Source organism: Dufourea novaeangliae, unplaced genomic scaffold, assembly GCF_001272555.1.
Source record: "Dufourea novaeangliae isolate 0120121106 unplaced genomic scaffold, ASM127255v1 scaffold270, whole genome shotgun sequence".
Lineage (NCBI taxonomy): Eukaryota > Metazoa > Arthropoda > Insecta > Hymenoptera > Halictidae > Dufourea > Dufourea novaeangliae.
This window is the reverse complement of record NW_015374153.1, coordinates 184,828-209,235: the sequence shown is the minus strand read 5'-3', so window position 1 is coordinate 209,235 and position 24,408 is coordinate 184,828. Positions and strand designations below refer to the sequence as shown.

At 37.0% G+C, this 24,408-nt stretch overlaps 4 protein-coding genes and 1 non-coding gene across 6 annotated transcripts; 3 read left to right on the top strand and 2 right to left on the bottom strand.

Moving 5' to 3' along the window:
- The first annotated feature begins 9,763 nt into the window (after positions 1-9,763).
- LOC107191861 (transcription factor MafK) lies at positions 9,764-10,686 on the top strand. The gene is made up of 3 exons (XM_015580999.1): positions 9,764-9,819; positions 9,950-10,136; positions 10,321-10,686. The coding sequence occupies exons 2-3, from the start codon at positions 10,110-10,112 to the stop codon at positions 10,684-10,686; spliced, it is 393 nt and encodes a 130-aa protein (XP_015436485.1). The 5' UTR covers positions 9,764-9,819; positions 9,950-10,109.
- Positions 10,687-10,908: 222 nt separating this feature from the next.
- On the bottom strand, positions 10,909-12,180 carry LOC107191859 (tRNA (cytosine(38)-C(5))-methyltransferase). Its single transcript, XM_015580996.1, has 2 exons — positions 12,123-12,180; positions 10,909-12,028 (listed from the first exon to the last, which is right to left on the bottom strand). Exons 1-2 carry the CDS (start codon positions 12,178-12,180, stop codon positions 11,013-11,015), a joined length of 1,074 nt encoding a protein of 357 aa, XP_015436482.1. The 3' UTR covers positions 10,909-11,012.
- A 293-nt stretch (positions 12,181-12,473) lies between these two features.
- Positions 12,474-17,274, top strand: LOC107191849 (protein CLEC16A). The gene is made up of 15 exons (XM_015580984.1): positions 12,474-12,646; positions 12,871-13,011; positions 13,085-13,213; positions 13,299-13,432; positions 13,505-13,653; positions 13,811-14,040; positions 14,130-14,322; positions 14,388-15,029; positions 15,103-15,220; positions 15,294-15,448; positions 15,521-15,682; positions 15,788-15,926; positions 16,025-16,328; positions 16,404-16,537; positions 16,620-17,274. Exons 2-15 carry the CDS (start codon positions 12,938-12,940, stop codon positions 17,066-17,068), a joined length of 3,012 nt encoding a protein of 1,003 aa, XP_015436470.1. The 5' UTR covers positions 12,474-12,646; positions 12,871-12,937; the 3' UTR covers positions 17,069-17,274.
- Positions 17,275-17,701: 427 nt separating this feature from the next.
- Positions 17,702-21,474, bottom strand: LOC107191847 (hepatocyte growth factor-regulated tyrosine kinase substrate). 2 transcript variants are annotated; one of them, XM_015580982.1, is made up of 11 exons: positions 21,374-21,474; positions 21,208-21,292; positions 20,917-20,992; positions 20,652-20,840; positions 20,298-20,572; positions 20,126-20,201; positions 19,876-20,052; positions 19,460-19,815; positions 19,065-19,378; positions 18,705-19,000; positions 17,702-18,552 (listed from the first exon to the last, which is right to left on the bottom strand). In XM_015580982.1, the coding sequence occupies exons 1-11, from the start codon at positions 21,408-21,410 to the stop codon at positions 17,968-17,970; spliced, it is 2,466 nt and encodes an 821-aa protein (XP_015436468.1). In that variant the 5' UTR covers positions 21,411-21,474; the 3' UTR covers positions 17,702-17,967. The 2 variants fall into 2 exon arrangements, with proteins under 2 accessions (XP_015436468.1, XP_015436469.1); XM_015580983.1 differs by having other exon boundaries at positions 17,702-18,516.
- Positions 21,475-23,906: 2,432 nt separating this feature from the next.
- On the top strand, positions 23,907-23,999 carry Trnai-uau. Its single transcript is given in 2 exon segments — positions 23,907-23,944; positions 23,964-23,999. It is a non-coding gene; the product is annotated as a tRNA-Ile (tRNA).
- Positions 24,000-24,408: the final 409 nt, after the last annotated feature.

The following is a 24,408-nucleotide window of genomic DNA, read 5'->3' as shown; positions in this document are numbered from 1 at the left end:
GTATTTTAAAATGCTGTCATTTCATTTTAACAAAACACACACAAAGGTAACATCCATATCCCCGAAAAGGACTGCAGCAGGACAAAGGAACTCTGATTCACGAATCTTCTACACACTCAAATACAACTTCTACTTTTGCCTGACACAATTTTTCTTATAAAGTTCAAGGAAAGTCCTGAAATTACGTGGCACATACCCTATACATATAAAATCTACAAAAGACACAAAATGTAGATGTACACAATTCACATTACAGATCTTTATCGAACTAGTATTGTACATATAAGATACACCTCGAACCTTGAACAACGCTCTGTAGATCCGCTTAAGATTGACACTAGAGACCGGAAGCATTCCTCAGTCGATTTCCTTATCGTGCACAAGAATAAACTTCTCCAAGAACTCCGTACAACCGAAATTGTCACCACAACTGAAGCTTCGCCATCCTGCTCCGTGTTAAACTCCAATTAATCCTCGTAAGCGAATCCTTTAATCGACCCTACTTTGCATTATTTCCCCCGCGAAACATTCACCCTCCCACCTCCTCTCGTTCATCCTAGAAATCGCTGACTAGCGCTCGAATAAAATTTCCTCGATGTGGTTCGCTTCGAATATTTCAAAGCATCCACACACGGGCTCGATCGATCGGTCGGTCCGCGTAGCCGATTGTTCCGGTTCCGGAACACAAAGTCGTTCTCTTCGAAACTCGCGAAAAACGAGCGTATCAGTAGGACGTGTGACCGAGGATCCCTCTCCGCGGTGGATGGATACCAACGTGAAACGTTCACCGCGAGGATCGAAACTCCTGCGGGAGAAGAGAGAGAGAGAGAGAGAGAAACGCGGCAGAGCTATAAATTACGAGCAATCGATGCGAAGTCTGAACCTTGGTCCCTGGATCATTACTTCAACAGAGGAGAAACGCTCGTCCCGTCCCTCGTTGCTGCTCACGAAATTTCTATCGTTGGAACTCAATTTCCAGCGATTTCCTTTCACCGGCAGACCGTTTTCTCGGTTATTGTCTCGAGTTCACGTATCGTAATTAAGAGTCATCATAAATTTCCTGAAAATGAAATCCTCAGCAATAACGACTCGATTTCTGACCTACAGCGACTAAATTCCACTAGGAAAATTGAATCTCTGTTGCTCCCCATTCTACAACGACTAGTAGGTACGTACGTATGTATACGCTCGTTATCGACACGATAATCAGAGAATCAATTAACATGCACAATTAGGCCTGGTGTGTGAAAAGCTAGGCCGGTTTAAACAGTTTTCGGAAGAGGGAAGATCACTCGCGTAGATGGGAAAATGCTTCCAGCTGTATGTACTATATGTATGTATATGTATGTATACATATGTGTACGCGATAAGGTTCCACGGTTTTCACATCTTGCCCAGATAGGAGCACCGTTTGCCTGGGACAATAACCATTATCCTCGATCAGACCCACAATTATCGTGGAATAAAACTGTGGTACTCGAATGAAATAACTTCACGTTTAGACCAATAAATTTCTTCTTCTTTTTTCACGTATTGGTTCCATTTCATTCGGACTGTAAGGTAAAGTCTTATAAGAATGGTTGAATGACACTATTTTTTTTTTTGTTTTTTTTTGTCCAGGAATGCATGGGCTTTGATCCATTAATACGTTCGCTATCAGCTGTGTCGCATATCTATGCATGACGGTCCAATTTCCAGCTCAGCATACTTTATTTCATAAAAGCCTAATGTGTTTTGCAATATTCACCTGTATGTGTTTGATGTTAGTCATTATTACAGATAGGTATATGTATATCGTTATGTTTATTTAGAATTGAAAAAAATAGGTTAAGCATAGTTTTGAAAAGCAATCTACCAGAATTGATTCCTGGGGTGATTTGAAACAAGTTTTTCCTTAGCGGAAAAGTTCTTCGAGGTTTTGTTAACGAGATATTAACGAAAAACCCCGACCAATCAGAGCACGAGTCTGCACTATGCCGGTTGAGCCCCCGTGGTGGCGCCTAGCCAACGTTACCGCAGGATTACTGACTAATCGAAACGAGTTTCAGATCCAAAACGACTCGAAGACGATCAAAGTAGGAGTATGCTAATTGCAAGTAGGTATCGAAAATGTAATCTATTCGGACTTGCGAATGATCTCTTTGAGATCGATTCTCCAGAAGGATCCGGGATATCCCGATATCCGACGTGAAAGGGATATAGAACGTTTTGCAGAATTAAAGAGATTCGCATAATTACCAAGGGAAATATATGTATGTAGACCGAGAAATGCTGAAAAATGGCGTTGACTATAGAGATACGAATATGTAGTTACCTACGGGCTACGGGAAAAGCAAAGGGCGCATGAAACGAGAAGCGACTTGACAAATTGACTAACTTAGCGCGAAAGAAAGAAAAAAGGGGAGAAGTAAAACCAAGAAGGCTTCGAGTCTTATCCTGATTTATTGCTCGCGATAGCAATTGGAGGCCTCCAACGGCTCATTTTTGATCTCGGAAGGGGAATCACTTGAAAGAGACTGAATAATTCATCAAATTCTTCCCTGCTAGTCGTCCATCCCTGTAAATTGTTCCTTCGATATACATACATATGTACAGGTAGTATCCGTTAGTAAACACTTACTTATACGTATGTATACAACACTCTGATGACCTTCTGCGAAGGAAGACGCTATTTCGATGGTTCGAACTTTAACGTCGTACCTACGTACATACTTTATTTGTTTTCTGAAAGGAACAGGATAATTGAATGTCTTGAAAATGAAAGATTAGAAAAACTTTGTATCTGAAATACTAGAAGTATGGGTGGATGATTATTGAATTTTAAGCGACTCCAGAAGAGGAGAAACTTCACTTAAAATTAAAAGCCCTTCGGTTGGCAAAGTGATTCACGCGATGTGGTTCCGTACATGGTAAATGGTGCTTCATAAAGAACACTCGTTCGAATCATTCATTAATGATAGATTTTCATCGATACCATACCTCTCCCCTTTTACATTCTACGGAGGATGACGCGACAAGACATTCTACCCGGAAATCCGCGGCCTTGATAAAACGCGGAGACTTGAAACGAAGCGACGAAGCCCTTCCTCGTCGATGAACCGAGATCAACTTTGAAGAGAATAAATAAACTTACATATCTTTGGATCACTCCACTATGTATTCTTGACCGCGTGCGTATGTACCTATATATGTATAGTATGTTGGTGATATGTAAGTTTGTGCAACAATAGAGAAGGGCATCAGTCGCGATGGAAACTCCAGCAAACATATGTTACTTTTCAAAATGAATCAAATCGTTTACAAGTTTCAAACATAGAACTGTTTAAGCTTCGACTTGAAAGCATCGATGGAGGCCCCACCTTCAACCCCCGGAATCATCTTTCAGGAATACTAACTATACGGACTCCAACAAGGAACGCGTCATTCTTGTATTCAAACCGATTTCAGGAACGGCCAGGTCTGGGTTAGGTGCATACCATTTAATCAACATAAAAAGAAAAACCTATTATTTCCTCCTAGAAACAAACAGTATTGTGATATGAAAATCACCCTCCCGAATAAGAGAATTTTACAGCACGAACATTTACAGCAGACTCCAAGATCGGATAAAACAACCGTGTAAAGGAAAAAAATATTCTCTTAATATTTCCAATAATACAAATGGAACAGCAAATCATCCAGGAAAAGTGACAATTGACTAACGACGTCGAATATTCTCAGCAGCGTCCACCATTCTTTGATCCCCGGGTGGAGTAACTGGCATACCGCGACCCTGTCGGGGGTTGCTGATAAAATCGCCGGCTTCTGATTCTCGCGAGAGAGTTCGCGGAGCGTAATTATCCCCGACTTTCGATACAGACCATCAGTGTCGTCCGCGTGACAGACAGCAGCTGGTGTGCATCCTTATCTTGGTCCCCGTTGGTCCCACGCAGAAATCGCGGTTGCTCGCGGTCCCAAGGACTTTCGGAATGATGTTTTTCTTTATTTCTTCTAGCCCGGACCACGTCAGAGACAAGGATTATCGGTTTATCCTTTATCTTCGCGATCTCGCGTGTATAGGTGTGTGTGTGTGTGTGTGTGTGTATATATATCGGTAATCAAAAGAGGCGTTCTCGCGTGTGGTGCACGCGATGTCTACGATGCGCGCGTCGCGATGCTCGGCCACCGACTGTCAGCTGCGTCGCGACGGAACGTCGGCGCGACGGCCGAGCTCGTCCGAGGACGTCCGAGGTCGGCGAAACGACGCCCGGCGTCGACGGAGGAGGTGTACATACCTACATGTATACATATATACTTGCATACATACATACAACTTGCATGTACATAGTCACATGCATATGTATATGTATATGTATACACGTATAAACTCAACAGAATCGGCGCGCACCGAGAAAAACTTTTGCGGCTACCGCTTAATGAAACCGAGAATTTCGATCCTGCTGATCGACTACTAACCGGAAGTCATTTACAGGGTTTCAGAAGTCAGTTACAGGTGTCGACGAACCTGAGACAGTGTCCCCAGAAGCATTGCTGATATTCTCTTATCCCTATACATATACATATACATATACATATACATATACATGTGTAGCAGGATGCATCACGATCTCAACTCACAAAAAAACGACGCAAACAAAACTTAATCAAACTAATTCAATCGGTAAGAAATTGCAGGTTAAAAATAACCAAAAACATTTCTCTTCGATACGAAATTGAGGGAACCATAGTTTTTTAAAACGGACCTACGGATTTTTAAATTCATAGCATTATACGTGATGTCAAGACGAATTCAATGATCTATGTAGTATACCTACTATACATATGTATGTACGACCTTATGATGAGTCGATTTAAAATCGATTTAAAGTCGATTGTTTATGAAAGATCTATAGACAGTATGGAAAATCTTAAAGAACGCATAATACAAACATGTCCAAGTGTAGAAAATTACTCTCTCATTCAAGCTTCACATTCGAATTTCTTACAAAGAGCAGAACTTTGTGTTGCAAATGTTGAGAAGCAGATGGAATATTGTCTTTTGTATGTTCAGAATTATGATTATTTCGCGAGTAATTACGACAAAACTGCTGGATAACCGTCCAACATGGTATGACTATACCATATGATGGTCAATATGGAAAGGTAAATATGGAAGGTCGATTGAAATGAGCTCCACGGTGAAAGTGTTAAATCAATTATTCTCGAAACATTATTGACATACCTCGTACCGTCTGAGAAGAACGACAAAGGGATTGTGGAACATTTCGAAAGGACCTAGACCAGCAATTTGAACGTTGTTTCGAAAATTCTGTTCCAACGAGGGTCGCCCTTGTCGTTCAATGGGGCTACCTATGTAATTTACTGTGGAGGACGAGACGCATTTCTGAACGGTACCATTAAGAAATGATTGGAAGAAAGTTTCGGATAGGGCCGACAAACTGATCTACCCTACTATCCCTCGAGAAACTTGTGTCGTTCGGAGGATTTCAAAAATTAGGTATGTATCAAGATTCCCGATCTCGAGTTCGAGAGAAAGGAGCCACGACTCGAAAGACAAATTGCTAGATCACGAGATACTGTCACAGGTTCAACCTGTGTTTGCTAATGAACTTAAGTCAGCAATTAATAAGCTGTGCGACGGTGAACCGCGAGCTCACGGTGTAACGACTTTAATTTAGATTAGAATCAAACGATAGCACGAATAATGTATTCATTATCTGGTAGAGACAGATTTATTAGAGAGGCGGTGGTACCAAAAATCGGCGAGCTCGTAGTTGCGATCGGTCGACCAGTAGCACGGCAATACATCAACCGAGATTGCCGGTCAAGCTACGGAAATACCTTATCTAGTCGAGGAAATCCCATTTCACCGGAACGTGTTTGATGTCAACTAGGAAATGCATCTGCATCTGGCTAGTGTAACAATACAGGTACCTATCACCATTACGTCAATAGCCCTTCGTAGAAATCGCGGTGGCTTTGTTTAATCTGATCACAATCGCGATTACAATTTAAAATCGATGAAACAGAGATCATCGAATGTTTTCGTGGAACCAGAAGATTGACAAGAATCGCTAGTATTGACACGTAGAAATTGCGATTTACTACCTATCATTATATGTACATATGTATGTATTCTTTCTTTGTACACGCAGGGAATACAGTGACTCGGAAGTTTCTTCATGAAAGGCTTTGTCACTTCTATTTCACCGAATTATTTACCAAAATTGCGAATTTTATTTCAAAATTAAGAAAAATTGATCACAAAAGGATGATAAAACGAGAGATGATATAAGAGAGATATCTCTACGAGATTACGATCCGTTCTTATAGACTATAGACAGGCAGAAGAGACACGTCCCTCTATCCATCATCTTGGCATTATTCCCAAAATTTTCCAAGAGAAAATTGGGTCTCCGTCGGGAGCTGATAATGAGAGCATCATTTACAGAACAGTGAATCAATCGCCACGGTTCCGAACGACTTTCAGAACGAACCCGACACATAGGTACCCGAACACCGTTTCAGCCGCATTGCGACAAATCGTTGGACTTGATCACTTCGTCACGAAGGAATATTATTCTCTCCCCACAAAACACCAATGTTCTTCTGACTTCTTAGGTGAATCGAAAAATATCTAAGAGCTCCATTATTAGTCTATGTCAGAAGGCAATTAGGGACACGGCCAAACAGCATTATGCAATTAAGACACGTCTCGTGTCGAACAGGCGATTGTATGCGATCAAACTGCTGAATCCAGTAAACGAGAACGTTAGGCATGTTACAACGATATCAGCTTAATTATTACCGATTCGTGGGGTACTCGATGCAGAACCACAAACGGGCCAATTACACGCAGGGACTAGGAATCACCCTCGATTTGAATAACTTTCACGGGCAAAGCCAATCGATAACGTTCGACTCTAAGAACCTAGCACCAAGCTATTATCGCCGGGATAATGGATAAATAAATTATTACAGCAAGTTTACGCCGGTTATTCGCGGAACGACGCGACGGAACGATATACATAGTACATACATACTATTTTACATACATACGTATGCGCGTCAAGAGTTGAAATTACGATAAAATCCAATGAACCGAATTTCATAATGAATTCAGATAGATTTAAATTTCTATATCTAACATTAGAATTTACGATTAATCGTGTAATTAAAATAGGAGCCATGCAAGGCTTTATTCAAAATTCAAGGAAAATGCACACGCTTGTAACAGCATGCTGGTAGCAAAACTATTATACATTGTTGAAGATAATTACAGGATTATGTATTAGAACAACTTAATTATTCAGCTTGCTATCTATCGAAAGTACCATATTAATGACGAATGACGTAAATCGCGAACCGTTTTACATCTACATTAACATATTTGCATATTACGTTCAGCAATTTGGGTATTAATCGAATTTATTGGCCGGTAAATCATCCGCCAAAAATTCCAATAATTATGAACAATGTGAATCATAGAATCTCTTCACGCTTCTTATCTATGTCATTTGTTTGCTCTGTCAAACATACTTTATACTTATGTATACCAATACCTATGCATATGTACATATAACAATTCAAATAATTAATTTTCTTTTGTCTCAGATATTCCAAGATGTCAGAAATCGCTATGATCTCCTCAACGATTTCTAACAATGTAATTTCGGCTTTATGCATCATAAATTATACGCTTCTCCATGGCTCTACTTACTCGTAGTTTCGCCTGGGAAATATCTTTTTTCTTCGCTTCCTATCCTTAATAACACCTCCCTCGTTTTTCCTGCAATCATCCTCCTCCGTTCCTGCCATTTTCCCGGCTATTGAGTTACTGCTTCGAGATAATAGCCACTGCCGGGTTCTGGAACGGAAAAACAAGATGGTAAACATTAATACGACACTGCCACCTTGCCTCCATCGAACAGTGAATAATCAACTACTTCATAAGGATGAACGAGATAAAAGATTAATAAAATTCATCGTGATATTATGAATATAAAGAGATCTGAAATTTCATCGTAGAATGAAGTAGGCAAAAATAAAACCGTATCCGTTTTGAATAGAGCACTCTGTATAGTTAAGCACCGGATCGATCCTTTTTAATCCGAGAATTACTTAAACCAATAGAACCGAGCAGAATACACATTGACGAACTCCGTTTAAATATCGATGGTATAGTTACACAGTAACAGTGGATTAAATGGAAAAAGTATCGAACCATGTTTGTATGCATGTATGTATGTATGTATGCATGCGTCCAAAGAGAATCTGAAAACATGAAACTGCACACACGAACACGAATTTTCGAAGCCTCTTGAACTCACTGTGTGCATTACATATTTCGCCGATTCGGCAAATACACGATATTACATTTTCTATTGTAAAATTTTAAACAATTTCAGCAAACGCATGCACAACCAAGAGAACAGGTAACACAGCTGCTAATGAGACTGTATTGTTTTGCAAACAAAAGCATACTTTCAACTATCAAAATGAAAAATGGTATGCTTTTCATTCCTAGAACGGCAAATTGGTAGTTTTCCGATTCCGTGCTTTAAATGTACACGAATGCAATAATATTCATTGTCCAATTAATGTCTTTGTTTATTTTTCATTAAACAATGTAGAAAGAGCAACACGAACGGATGCGTTTACTTAACGATAATTGAATATGGAAATCCATACACATCGTGAGTAATACGACAGGCCACGTTATTCTTTCAGCTGATATTTCTTTAGCTTATCATCCTATTCGATATAACAATCATGAAAATATATGAACAGTCTATTTATCATGCAAGCTCTTACACATTAAACGAATAAAAAGACGAAATTATTACCTGAAAGCAACACTGACAGATATTAACAAACATATGTACCACTTTCTGTACCGTGATAGACGTTGCTGAACGAAAAAAAATTAACGAATCACTTCACAGAAACACTACTGACACGACATCGTCGAAATCCATTCAAACGGAGCTCGAACGCCATCTGGATTATTTGAAAACTGTAGTACTACGTGAGTATTTGTACAAAACATAATATTTCAATACATCATACACATTATACATATATGTATATGTATGTAGCTCCATTCAAATGTTGTGTCATTAAAACAGGAATAATGTTAGTATACACAACAGAACACGATCATATTAAAATATTAACAATCAGATCGAATAAAACGTGTAGAACAAAGTATATTCACTTCAAGGAATAAAGAGAACATATGTATATACATAATTATAAGCACTCGCATATTTTTGTGACGTCATCTTTATTGCTTATGAAATAAATATGACACATGATTTATTGTGTTATATTCTATATTGAACATACGTAATATGGTAAGATTGAAAGAGAAACGATAAACGACTTCTATAAGATAAAAAATAGCCAAATTTATATATACCTTCTGTAACAAAATCCATAAAAAACGGGTTTACGAGAATACCCTTAAACGTTTTTGACTGGAAGAAGGACGAACAAACCAGCTTCATATAGAAGTTTCGTTATGCATTGATCTGCAGGTCTGGGTTAGGTAACAACGAACACAATTTATACCTTCTAAGTACCTTTGCATTCACTCGTAAACCCGCCATTTCGACCTCTCGGATAGTTCGCTTATAACTGAAAGATTTACAATGGGATAACAAACGCGAAACCTCGAGTGTTGATGGCCATCTATCGAGAAATACCTGAATTAACATGAAAACGCGCCTTTTACACAGAGACAGCAAAGCCAGTAGACCCAGCAGACTGCAGCAGACTTTGAAATAACCCATGGATGCCCATGGATAAAATATTTATGTACATACTTAAAGTTATTATGTATACATATAAAAAGAATTTCTGAAAAAGTACCATGCAAACGTTAAATAATCTGATCGATTCTTGGTAAATCAAATTAGGCGAATACATAATAGATTAATGTTTTTAGAAAGGTACTTATCCCCGTCAGACGAATGGCGAATTGACCTGCCTGAGAACCTACAATGACTAAGCAAATTTCTTCTGAAAGCGTAAAAGGCAAAGGAAAATCCAAGTTTCGGTGGCTACTACACGCTGGAACCTGAAAAATTCCGTCGTGAAGTAGGTTTATGGACGGAAAACGATCTATAAAAATGGTACGTTACTTCGCCCCTACGTATGCTATCGTCTCCTATGTTTTTCCAGACACATTGCATATCTTCTTTTTCAAAGGCACACACACACACACACACACATTTCACGTATGTGAATAAAGCCATGAATCATAATTTAAAATTGATTTCGTCGTAATTAAAGATATTCCTTTCCTTTTTTTTATAGGATCCACTGTCACCTGGCCCTTGCCTTGATATTAGTGATGATGAATTGGTGTCTATATCAGTCAGGGATCTGAACAGACAACTAAAGCTACGTGGACTGTCACGGGATGAAATAGTACGTATGAAACAACGTAGACGCACTTTAAAAAACAGAGGATATGCTGCCAGTTGCCGCATCAAAAGAATCGAACAAAAGGATGAACTGGAATCAGAAAAAACACAGGAATACAGGGACATGGAAGCTATGCAAGAGGACAATAATCGTATGAGAGAAGAAATAGAATCTTGGCATTCAAAGTATCTTGCATTGAAAAAATTTGCAGCAGAAAAAAAGATTCATATTCCACCTGAATTAGAGACAATATAAAATACATAAAATATATCAGTGTAATAAGCACTAAGAAGCAATAAAAAGTATTGAAATTTACAAACTGTAAAGGAGTTGAATTATTAGCATTCCTAAACTTTCGGAATGCAGAGGAAATTATGATGCCTTTAAATCTAAAGCAATAGCTGTGAAATGATTTAAGGTAATCAAAGAGAATTGTATAGTCATTAATATCTAATACCAGGTACTACTTATGTGTGGATGACTTTTATTTGCATTAAAAGCTAAATATTTTTACATACAGTACAATTACTGTATGCCGATAAAAATTATTAAGTACATTTCTTTCAATATACTTATACAAGTTATTCTTCGGTACATAATAAAAATATTAGTCTGCTAACTACATGTACATTAATTGAATTACCCAATAGCCTATATTTCTGTTTGCATGTTAAGTGCTCTGGAAATGTAAAATCTTCTGGAAAGCACATTAATCTGCAAACTTCTCTTGGTGTAAAATATCTTAGTCTTAATTTTCCTAAATATTCTGACACTTCTAATGATTCTCTATTGCAATTTCTTGCTGCTAAATATGTTTCTTTAATCGTTTCTTCGGAATATGGACAATATACAGATCCTGTACCTTCTACATAATGGCCATAGGCTTTTGTAAAACAACAAGACCCATGACTTTGAGATGTTCTTATATCTAGTAACCAAGCTCTTTTTTGCAATAGCTTTCTTGGTACCAGGTATTGTGTCTCTTCAACAGTTTCCAAAATGTTATCTAATGTATAACACTTTTTATTAGTTTCAGTGTCTTGTGTACAATTTTTATCTACTAACAGATTATGTTTACTTTTCGGCAAAGCTGTTAGAACATTCTCTGGTAAATTAAAGTTTAATCTCACATTATCAAAACAAAATCTGAGGTTCCTTTTCTTAGCCAGTAAATAATATCTGTGTCTACTATTTGGAACACCAAATTGGCAGGGGCTTAGAATCAACTCTCTGTAATCAAATCCAGAATCATTAATGCATTTTAATACTGCATTTCTCATCTCAGACTTCTCAAACCCTTTTACATTTTCAAGTAATATATACTTCAGCACTTTTATTTGAGGTATAAGTTTGAGAACATGAAATAAGCTAGAAGACCTATTATCTGAGATATCCTTTTGAAGGCCTACCCTTGTGTAAGGTTGACAAGGAGGACTCATTAATATAGTATCTATATTTATGTTGTTTATTTCTTGTGCAGAAAGCGACTGAATATTGCGATTTATTAGATAAACATTTGGGAAATTGTACTTGTAGACAGCATTTGCAACATTGTTTATATCAATTGCTGCAACACAATTTCCACTGACGCCACTTTCTAAAAATATAAATATTAATTATAATTTCATATATTCTTTTTCGCAATTAATAAAAAACAACACGTCGGAAAATGTAGGTTAACATTTTTTCACCTTGAAGCGCATAATGCATCCCACCGATACCGCTATACAATTCTAATACTCTCATCATTGGTAATTAATTTGAATCTTCTTAAATACAAATGCTTCAACATATATTTCGTTAATTGTCGTCTACACAACCTGATCTATTCAGATCTATTTAAATATACATATATGTAAGTACATATGCATGTATGTATGCATGTATGTACTTGCATATGACCATATACTCGTATTGGTACGCTTCGTAAATTATTGTTTCGTAACTTTGACTTATACATGTACATACAACTTAAGTAACATTTGATGATTTATAAAAGAAATACGTTGCTCTATAACTGACACATTTTTTTAAAGAAAATCATTGTATATAAATAATGACAGGAAATGACAACGAAGTAACCTAACACATGATTCCATAGTCCATTCAGTAATGGAGGGTAGGCTACGTTTTGCGACGTGCAAAATTTTACGTTTCTGATTGTCGCTACTCCGAAAACTTGTACCTGGTACGATCAGGAAAATGTATAGAAAAAGTAAGTCTAATTCATCAAGCAATACAATAATTGAGCATGAGAGTATAATAAAAATGAATAATGCAAAAACAAGAAATCTAACCTGAAGAATATGTTGATGTTCACCGTTAATTTATTTAGAAATTCTTTTAACGTTTACGAGGTTTATAAAAAAATGCATAGTTTCGTATAAAGAATTTCTTGTGATCCTAATAACATTAACAGAACTGTTGACGATTCTTTAGCGACACAAAAAAACAAAAGATGAGATCAACGCTAGCCACCACCCAAATGCGATCGCAATATTAAAAAATGTTTCGAAGCCGGAGTTGGTTTGGAGGAGGGCTCTGGAAGCCCAAGAATCCTCATTCTTTGGAGCACCTTAAGTAAGTATACATATTAAAAAATATTTGCTTCCATATATACATATATATATCTGTTTGTTCCTGTTATAAATAGGTACCTGTATAATGTCTTATCAAAGAATCAGATTGTGTCTGAAAACAACAGAGGTTTATTGGTGGAGACTCTTCGTTCTATAGCTGAAATTTTAATATGGGGTGATCAAAATGATAGTAGTGTATTTGAGTAAGTATAATCAATATATTATGTACATGTACTTGATCAAAATCATTTCCCTTATATTACTATTAGTATTACCTTTGACCTTCAGTTTCTTCTTGGAAAAAAATATGCTTTCATTCTTTTTACGTATCATGAAACAAAAATGTGGAAGCTATGTATGTGTTCAGTTGCTACAGACATTGAACATATTGTTTGAGAATATACGTAATGAAACCTCTTTGTGTAAGTTCCTAAAAAATCATTTGTCGTAGCTTTCAAATATTCCGTTATTGAAAAATTCCTTGTTTTTTTTAGATTACTTACTTAGCAACAATCATGTAAACAGTATAATAGTGCACAAATTTGACTTCAGTGATGAAGAGGTGATGGCATATTATATCAGTTTCCTAAAAACATTGAGCTTGAAGCTAAATGCCCATACCATTCATTTCTTCTATAACGAGGTAAACGAGGTACACGTGATTACATTAAAAGCTTTGAATGTATGCATATTTTAGTCAACTAATACTATTCTTTTCATTGTAATCATTATTTCATTAGTCAGTTTAGCACTAAACAAATATAAAAAAGGGTATTGTTTAATTTAATTTTTTTTATCAGCACACCAATGATTTTCCATTGTATACGGAGGCAATTAAATTTTTTAACCACTCAGAAGGTATGGTTCGTATAGCAGTACGAACCTTGACTTTAAATGTATATCGTGTAGAAGATGCCTCCATGCTTGCATTCATAAGAGATCGCACTGCAGCACCTTATTTCAGTAATCTTGTATGGTTTATTGGCAATCACATTATAGAGCTTGACACTTGTGTCAGAAATGATGCCGAGTAAGTGAAAAAATTACCAATGTAATTTAAATGATTATCTTCAAAATGAATTTCCCTGTGCATATATTATGTTCATATCTATGTTTCAGTCATCAAAGTCAAAATAGATTATCGGACTTAGTAGCAGAGCATTTAGATCACTTACATTACTTAAATGATATTCTTTGTTTGGATATATCTGACTTGAATAAAGTTTTATCCGAGCATTTGCTTCACAAATTATTAGTTCCATTGTACGTTTATTCGCTTACAAGACATAAGAATATTTTGTGCCAAAATCAGGTATGTTTTCAATGAATAATTATACGATTGTTATGTATGGAAGTAATTTACTTTTTTATTAATAGGATGAGAGAAAACATGTAAGCGTTGTAGTTGCTCTGTTTCTACTTTCTCAAGTATTTCTGATAGTCTCCCATGCTCCTCTTGTACATACACTAGCAGCAGTAATGTTACTGTCAGACTTAGAAACCATTCAAACGGATGCGAGCAAAATGCTTGAAACGTATGGTGATATTAGATTCAATAGATCAATTGCTTTTTCACCACCGAAAGAAAGTTTAGAGAAGTCTCTAGAAAATTTAAGTGAATCTTTAAGTATGTCGGACGGTGTTTGCGAGGAAGAATGCAATTTAGAAGAGGGGAAAGGTAATGGCATGGCTACAAGGACATCAGGAACGGATTATCCTAGTACATCTTTTGATACTACAATAGTAGTTGCACCTACTCCTACGAGTCCAGAACAAGTAGACGGTAGCAGTTTAAACGAAGATATAGAAGAAATGAAATTCTTAAACGTAACTGACGAAGAGAAAGAACAAAGGTTGGCGTTGGAATGCCCCTTGACACTACAAACGCAGAACAATGTTACTGAATCGATGTCGAATAAGCCGTTTTTAGAAACGATTCTGAATTCTTTATTTTGTACAGAAAACGATTATGCTTCCTTATTTGCATTATGTTTGCTTTACGCTCTAGCCAACAATCGGGTAAGAAAAGCACTTGAAATGTATTCTATAATGATAATATGACGTATCTGTGTTAATGCTGAAATTTTTGTAGGGCATTGATCGTGAAATATTGGATCCAATTCTATTCAATTCACGAAACTCTACAAGCTTATATAACGAAATTTTAATAGATAGACTGATTCATATTATAACATTAAGTTGTCAAACAAGTGAGTCAATTTCCAGACTACGTTTAATTTTCCAAGTAATAATTCACGGTTTTACGAATGATATTTTTGCCAGATGCGAAAGTGAGGCTTGTTACATTGGAATTGGCAATTAAATTGTTAACGCAATTAGTAATGTCGGAAGGACAAACTATGTTAAGAGATTCAGATTTGTCAGCGATCGAGGCGGCCAAAGAGCAAAGCACCTCGTTGTTAAAGAACTTTTATAAGGTATCTTATGAGAGTTGGTCAGCTAACGTAAAATATGTGAATGAAAAAAAATTACCTTTACCATGCTTTCAGAGCGAAGACATATTCTTGGACATGTTTGAGGATGAATATAGTGAAATTCAAAAACGACCATTAAACGTTGAATGGTTAACGATGGACAGTAACATTTTATTACCGCCAACAGGAACTCCCATGACGGGTATCGAATTCACTAAAAGATTACCGTGTGGCGAAGTAAGTACAATGAAAAAGAATCGTTCCAATTTTCTTAACGCGTTATTAATAGAAAGTAAGTAGTTAAACTTATCGACAGAGGATAAAATTAATGCGTTTGCACAGGTGGAGAGAGCACGCCGCGCCATAAGAGTATTTTTTTTAATAAGAGAACTATATTTAACTCTTAATATGGAAGCGGAAACGCAGTTGCCTCTAACTAACCCAGCCAACTGTGTTCAAGTGGATAAAGTTCTTGATCTAAGTAAAAGATATTTTGTTTAGCATATCACTTACTCTTATAGAAAGCATCGTTTATATGTATACTTACAAATGCGTATTTCTTATTGTACTTTGCAATAGATAATAGCGACTTGATCGCGTGTACGGTCGTGTGGAAGGACGGTCAAAAGATTCGCCGTTTTCTAGTCATCGATGTTGTGCAATTAATCCTTGTAGAACCTGACACTAGTAAGCTTGGCTGGGGAGTAGCAAAATTGGTGGGCTTTTTACAAGACATCGAAGTGGCCGGCGACAAAGATGATTCAAGGTGTTTACACTTAACAATATACAAACCTTTGAGTAGTACTACCGGCAACCGTGTTCCTTTATTATCGACAAAATTCATCTTTGACGATCACATTAGATGCATGGCTGCCAAACAAAGGTATGTGGCTGCTCTAAATCAATTACCGTATGCCAGTTCACACTATAGATATAAACTTGTCACGTTTATTTGAAGGCTTACGAAAGGAAGGATAAAAGCACGACAAAAGAAGATGAATCAAATCGCGAGATTACTTGACATTCCCACAAGCATACCTCACTCCTCAACGCCACCACCAAATTATGCTTTACGCGGTTTGCGACACGAACGTAAGATGTGTTATGGGGTCGAACACAAACACCGATTGTTAACAACTAGGAATATTATTCAATTATATGTATATAATTGTAGGTTTAGTGGGTCGTGGACAAAGACAAAAGGATCACCCACGACCGATGTTCATCGTAAATAGAGTACCTGGATTCGCGGCGCAAATGCGCAGAGAAAATGTTGTTGCACCCCCTGCCGGTTTTCCCTCGTCTACGTCCAAACGTGGTGATAATAACACGAACGAAAAGAGTCAAGAAGAAAATGGTATGCGATCTCGAGACAATTCACCAAAAATGCCAAGGCCGCGAAGCGAAGAAATTCCTTTGGAAGACATGCGTCTTCGAAAAGCCACTTTAACGTCTAATGGATTGAGCATATCACATGTGTGTCACGAAAAGGACGGTCAAATGTCTACCTGTTCAACTAATGGCGAATCCTCGACTGTGATCAGAAAACATTCGGAAGAAACATCGTTTACCTGCCCGCAAGAAGTAAAACCACGCAGAAAGGGTCAAGTGGAAACAGTATGATTGTTAGAATTTCAAAGAAAGCAGAATATGCAGTTGAAATTCTATTTCTTTTCATCGGGACAATTTAAAGGAGAATTGGAAATATGTATATGCGATCATGAGTAAATGAAAGTGATTTTTCATCCGTGTAATAAAAGATTTTCCTAAGGTGCTGCGCCTGAATAATGACTTGAAAGAAATCCCATATTTCATCATTCTTTTAATAAGCCGGATAACACGTTGGAAATAATCTTGTAAAAAATTTAAAATCCTACAAGTAACTTTTGCACTAGAAATTATGCAACAAAGTCTTGTATTTAATTTCTGTATATAAGATTACTGTTTCGAAATTTCTATAACACAAAATAAATACCGACAATGAAAGATCCTCTTTCTTGTGACAAATCAGGTTTTTGTTTTATGAGAATTCAACAAGCCTCTATTAGTGACTATAAAACGTATAATATTTAGATGTATTTACTTTCAAAAGGATATCATAACTTAAGGAAATCTTATTGCATATTTCCAAAAATTGCACACATATATAAAATCTGCTAAAAACAAATGTTTATGATAGGTACACCTATGACCTATTATACGATAGAATTAACTCTTTGCGAACGAACGCTGCCAAGTAAGCAGCGTCGGGTTGGCTTTTTTCATTTAGAGACTGAAAGTCGCTAGATAATCTCGTTTAATATGGAAAATATGAAGAAAACGATGCTCCTATGCGCATAAGGTCAATTGTTGTTAATTTCTAATACATTAAAAGAACAGTTTTGTCAGTCCAATAAGAATCCCAGTTTTACAAGGAAATTGAAACTACCAGGGCCAATTTAAAATATACAAATTTATGTTTTAAACTGATAATTACCTTAAATGCACTTCTAATTATCGGTTAATATTTCACCGTGTTTTTTTCAATCGAAAGAGATCAACTCCGCTGTTTCAGGCTTTGAGTCTTCTTTCGTTTGCGCGGTTTCCTTTGATGGAGGTGGCATAGATGTGCTGGGTTGATACGATAATGACGGCTGATTTTGAGAAACAGGGACTTGAGATATTCCTTGAGGCATCGCGGGTAAGTTAGGTCCCTGAGGACCTGGCATCGTTTGGTTCGATGTTAGGATAGGCCCCGATGCAGCTCCTGCCGGTACTTGAATAGTACCTGATTCTTGGGATGAAATTGGAGGGTTTGAAACATGAGGCTGCATCGAAGACCCTTGAGGAGCTGGCAATGTGGATGGTTGTTGTGGTCCCATTTGAGGTGGAAGACCAACCACTTGACCCGGTGGACCATGCGCTCCGGGACCCATATGACCTTGAGGACCCAATTGAGGTATGCCCATTTGATTCGGTTGCCCTTGTTGCGTAATTTGCGACGGAGCACCTTGTTGGGCTGGAATATGGCCTGTTGGTGGTTGCGTTTGCGTCACATGACTCGGCGGCCCCATTTGATGTCCACCTGTCTGCTGTAGTTGCGGTATTGGATTTGTCATTTGAGACATCTTTAAAAGAGATGTAGAATGTAGAAAAACGGTCAAATAAAATAATCTATACATTCAAATATTTCGATGATATGCCACTGTGACGTAAAGACACTTGACAAGTATTTACTAGCAGTCTAAAGCAGATGTAAGAAAGTTCGGAATGCACTCACCATTCCGGGCCCAGAAACGGTAACTCGACCCAAGGCTTCATGTCCCTGAACGGACGGATCAGTTGATTGCTGTTCCTGACTGGCTGCTGGTCCCAGCATATGGGTTGGCATTGCATTCATCTGAGGCATATTGTACCCTGGCATCGGATACTGCTTCACAGGAGGTTGTCCATACATGTATCCTTGGTTCGTTGGGGACATAGGATTATAATTAGATCCAGGTCCTTGATACTGAACATGACGAACGGGTGAACCATGCGATGGTCCCATGTAGCCAGCAACAGCCTGATAACCACCTGGAATTGATCACACAGAATAAAAAAACATGCAATTACAAGTTGTTAACTCTCATGTACTTACCCATTATGTACTGTTGTTTCTGTTGTTCTTGTCTCATCTGCATTTCTCTTTCTTGTTCCTGAATTTTCTGCAAAGCAAGCTGCCGTTGATACTGTAGATATTCCTGTTTCTTCTTTCTCATGATTGCTAATTTGTGAGCCATCAGCATTTGTCTTTTTCTCTCAGCTTCCTCTGCTTGCCTCCTTAATTTTTCTTTATGTTCGTCCCGCAAAGCATCCAAGGCAGCCCTAGCATCCTTCATTTGCGTTAGTTTATCTTGAAGACCTTCGTAATATACTCTATTATCGTCTTGTTCTTGGATATATCTCAATAATCTGGGGAAATGTACATGTCCGTATTAGGTTGAAATTTTTCAAATATTTTTACATAAACTTAAAGCACGTTTTGAAATAAACCTTGAATGCATAGCAGTGATATTTAAAAACAAAGTCTGCACAGAACTGTCGTTCGCAATCGATCTGCCTCGGGACGAATTGCTCTTCATCCTATTAACAAATATTTCAACTTGCGATCGCAACGCGTTAACAAACTCCTCCATTTGGCTATCAACTTCTCCGTTTTGTTGTTTCGCGACTACAACTTTTTGCGGCATTGGACTACTTATGTTAGGAGCAGATGGACTAGTCACATCAGCCCGAGAAGCATGCTCTTCTATCGAAGTTTGTCTTTGTTCCCAATATCTTCGATTTAAATATTTTGCGAGCTCTGGTTCAATCTCTTCTTCTTCTTGTAACGCTGACGGGCTTGGGCCCTGAAAAGTAACAAGTTATATACAATTTCTTTATGAAACTTCACCATTTAAAAAACTAACAGGAGACGGCGGTGGGGAATATGTTGTCCTATTTAGGGTGCTTGTATTTGATTTTATAGTACTAGTGGTCCGTTTCTTCTCCTTTTCCTTGTGTTCCGCTTCACTCTGACTTAAGGCAATAGCAAGATTTAGTTCTTCCTCTTCCTGAAGCTCGGCTGCTGTCTTCTTAGGCGGCACCTAGTACAATAAAGAATTAAGCATAACGATGTGCTTCCTATGATACAGAACTTTCTTCACTGAGATAACATACTTGCTGTTGCTGAGCCAAAGAGCTGTTAAGATATTCAGCAGGTAAATCAGCTTCTTTGATTTGCACTGCGGATGGTCTATACAAATACATTTAAAAAATTAACAATAAAAGATAAGAGCAGTGGGAAATAAAAGAAAAAAAATTAATAATAATAGTAATAATTTATTCTTACTTATTAACTTGCTCGTAGCAAGCTTCGCAAACTCGAACTTCTTTTTCAATCCCAAACTTAGGTAAAGTGGATGCCTTGCTGGAGCACTGAGCACAAAATACTTGACCACAAGCTCTACAGTGATGCTTTCTCTGCATTACTCCAAAAGAGACTCTACAACGATGGCATACATCACCATCGGCCCATACTGGAGCAGTATCAGCAATGAACATAGCGTCACTTTCTTTCAAAGCAGGGAAATTGTATCCTTCAGTTTTCATAATGTTCAGTGTATCCTAAAGTATACATTCTGCATGAATAATAACGTTTCATATTACCATAATAAAAGTATACACGTAACTGAACTTGACATACTTGTACTGCTCTATATTTAGGGCTATTTCTAAACGCATGTGCCCAGGCTTGTATCAACTCTAAAGTTTTCAGTTTGACATTCTCGTGTGTTGTTGTTTTTACCAGCTCTTTAAGCTGTTCCATATATTGTTTTGTGCCAACTTCATCATGAATCAAAGTACCACAATTTTTAACACAAGACTCTAGAACCTACATTCGACAAATACTTTTAAAGTATTTCTAATACTTTAATAGCAAGCTTTTTATTAGTCTTAGTATTTCTCACCAATAGAGCATACAAAGCTACGTGCGGATTAGGATTCGTCACTTTCTTCTTAATTGCTGCAAGTGCTGCCTTAGGTCTATGCACATACAAAATATAATATTTAAATTTTGTTTGCAAAAGTCAAGGCAAAGTAAGGAAGGGATGTTAACAAATGGTAATGAAATTTAACCAAAGACATGGATCAAGCATGAAATCAATCAATATGACACTATTACGTAAAAAGTGTAATTTCTTCGTTATTATTAAAAACGATGAAGGTTAGTTATCCGTTAGATGACAGTATATACTCACTGTACATCACCCTGACGAATTAAATCGCATATTTGGAGAATTGCGACCCAGTCAGGCTCGAGCTGTAAATGACTCGTTGCTTTGTCTGGGAAAATTTAATTAAAATTATCAAAATGAGTAGTCGGACATTTTGTTAACGTGTGATATTTTATTAGTAAAAACGTACCCAATAATTTATCAAAGGTAAACGAGCTACGAAACATTTTGTTCTACCAGAAACAATCGATTATTATTTATAATTGTTCCGCTTATTTGGACTTTATACAATTATCTTGCTGTACTTGACAATTAAGTCGTAAAACCCAGTTTGACAACCACCTATATATGCAGCATCGATGGCGATGGTGACTGGATATGACTGGATCCAGTGGATGGCGCTGCTCGCAGTGCATCGCACTCGACTTCTATTAGAGATGGCGTGAACTGCTACTAGTGAATCACACGTGATTAGATCACGTTCGTTCCCAATCACGGTGATTTTTCACAGTGATTCGTGATTTCTTGTGATCGTTTCTAATTAGTGGAGAAACCTAACAGTTCTTTACACGCGACACATAATCTGTATATTTTACATTAACGACATCAAAACAAAAATTCGAGTTATATCGTATAAAGTGAAGGAATAATTAGAACAACGAAGAATAATGAATAAATTGGTGGCGCCCTGGTGGGGGCTTAGAGACGCCCACAAACTTGCAGGTTTTTTCGGCCAACTTGAATTCAGAAAAGTGCCGGAAAAATTTGGGATTTATGGGACATTTAGTGGCGCCCCCACTACTTTGGTGGCGAAAACTGGAACTAATCCCAGAATTTCTTCCAAAACTTGAAAGTTATAGAATTAATTATTTTGTTATTATTTATTATTTCATATTACTTTTTAAAATCACAATTATTTACAGCGGTTCACACTTTATTTCGTCATGCGTACCCTGTTTAGTTCACTTTAGACAGCTGTTACACCGTCATACGGATAGCTTTCGTCTAGATAAAGCACTCTATTTGTAGCTCAAAAAACGTAGATTAATCCCCTCTCGTTAACAATAACAATAAACGACCAGAACACTGTTAAAATTGCATTTAAACGTGGAATACCACTATTTTTTTGACCGGTGGCGCCACCCGTGGTGAATCGCTGAAACTGCTAGCGTAAAATTGACTAGCAGTTTCAATGATTCGCCACGGGTGGCGCCACCGGTCGAAAAAATAGTGGTATTCCGCGATTAAATGCGATTTTAACAGTGTTCTGGTTGTTTATTGTTATTTTCAATGACAGGGGATCAATCTACGTTCTTTCAGCTTCAAACTGCATGCTTGATCAAGACGTAACCTGTCCATAGAACGTTGGAAGAGCTATTTAATGTGAACTAAACGGGGTACGCATCGCGAAATAGAGTGTCAACCGTAGCAAACAATTGAGATTTTAACAATGTTCTTGTAATTACTGGTTCCCAGCCGTTAGAGAGTATTATTCTACGTTCTTTAATTTTCGAATTTAATGCGTGACGAAGAAAAATGATGCCCGTTCCCACAAGTACTAGTTTCTAACTTTGTTTATGAAAATACAAATTCAATAGTGTGTAGAGAATCAACGAGCAAAATGAATTAATAATAACTTGGTATGCACAATAGATGATCACAATTTAAGTCTATTAATAGATAGACTAAAATTAATAATAAACGATGTGATGATGAATATGAATATAACAATGAATATCGAATTATGATTTAAGTTTAACTTACAGTAACTTAACGCAGTGGTAAACGCTTCGAGGATGTAGACGTTGATCGATGTCTTCTTTCGATGGAATAACTGTTTGGAAAAATATTTTTCATTATACAATACACATAGAATACATAATATGCACAGTAAATAAATCACAGTAAATGAATCACAGTACATAAGAAGATAAATATCGAAGTCAATGGTTCTCGAACATCTGTAACATACAAGGGATTATATTGTTATGAATTATTGTAAAATCGTATACATCAGTAGTATTTAAGGCAATTGCTGTGAAATTTATTCAAATAGTATTGCATATCCAGCATGCAGCTTTCGAAAACTCGTAAAATGATGTGAACAAATATAATATTGATCGTTGATGCATGTCACATGTACGTACGTACATAAACGTCACCCTTACCTCATGGCTTATGCCTTATGAATCATAAACACAACAATTGTGTATGTATGTAATTGGTTAAATGAATTAATTAATTAATAAACAAGCAATACATAGATTGATTTTTGAACATGATATGGAAAGAAAATGAAACACGATCAATCATTGAAGGACAGCAATAATGCGACGTTACACCCTTGTTCTATCTTTTTCATATGTTGCAATATACGTATATTTACGATGATCTTTATTTTTTTAGGCGCTTTTTTTTTTTTTCATATTTCACTGATGCATTTCAGGGCAACAATACCAGTTCCCTTATAAGATTTGTAATTTTCACTTATACGTATGTTAATACATATACATATATGTATACATATGTGTTATGTATACTCGTTACAGAATACTAATTTGCCCAACCATTTTATTCAATGGCATACGATACGTCTAATATAACGCCAGTTAATAGATTATGCATTGCAGATAATTACACGCGATACTTCGCAAAAACTGTCGTTTTTTTTGCTTCAATGCGCGAGTCAGCGAAAAACATTATTAGCGGGGTTGTATGCAACAGCTCCAGTGGCGCAATTGGTTAGCGCACGGTACTTATAAGACAGTGACTAGTGAGCAATGCCGGGGTTGTGAGTTCGAGCCTCACCTGGAGCAGTTTTTTTTTCCCAACACATTACATTGTTTCTTTGGGTTTAATTTTGTTCGTATACAGTGAATGTGCTTCTAGAAAAATATTTCGTCAATAATTCTAATAATAGTATTGTTAAAAAAAATAATAATATTGTTAAAACATACGGGAACTGAGTATATAATGTGTGAAGTACACTTTTATTTTATTCTTTTTCACAAAAGTCGAATCGGCAAGTACCAAGCATCCAATTCCGAACAAAGTTTCAGACCCAGCGTGAAAACGGCAACTGATGTTATTATGCTTCTGACAAAAGAATCGTCCCTCAATGCACGGACAATGCAGGAAAGGGAACAAGTGCAAACATCTTCGAAGTATCGCGTCCCCTTGTTCAGCAAATACGCATCTACGATTTTTTGCCTTTCCTCGAGTTTG

Bases quoted from the DNA above. Each gene is read 5' to 3' on its own strand.
- LOC107191859 (XM_015580996.1), bottom strand. From the start codon at position 12,180: ATGATGAGAGTATTAGAATTGTATAGCGGTATCGGTGGGATGCATTAT. The intron at 12,029-12,122 runs GTGAAAAAATGT...TTATATTTTTAG, and splicing joins GATGCATTATGCGCTTCAAG to AAAGTGGCGTCAGTGGAAAT.
- LOC107191849 (XM_015580984.1), top strand. From the start codon at position 12,938: ATGTTTCGAAGCCGGAGTTGGTTTGGAGGAGGGCTCTGGAAGCCCAAG. The intron at 15,221-15,293 runs GTGAGTCAATTT...TATTTTTGCCAG, and splicing joins AACATTAAGTTGTCAAACAA to ATGCGAAAGTGAGGCTTGTT. The intron at 16,538-16,619 runs GTAAGATGTGTT...ATATAATTGTAG, and splicing joins ACGCGGTTTGCGACACGAAC to GTTTAGTGGGTCGTGGACAA.
- LOC107191847 (XM_015580982.1), bottom strand. From the start codon at position 21,410: ATGTTTCGTAGCTCGTTTACCTTTGATAAATTATTGG. The intron at 20,841-20,916 runs GTGAGAAATACT...TGTCGAATGTAG, and splicing joins TAGCTTTGTATGCTCTATTG to GTTCTAGAGTCTTGTGTTAA. The intron at 20,202-20,297 runs GTAAGAATAAAT...GTATTTGTATAG, and splicing joins TGCTACGAGCAAGTTAATAA to ACCATCCGCAGTGCAAATCA.
- LOC107191861 (XM_015580999.1), top strand. From the start codon at position 10,110: ATGGACGGAAAACGATCTATAAAAATG. The intron at 10,137-10,320 runs GTACGTTACTTC...TTTTTTTTATAG, and splicing joins GAAAACGATCTATAAAAATG to GATCCACTGTCACCTGGCCC.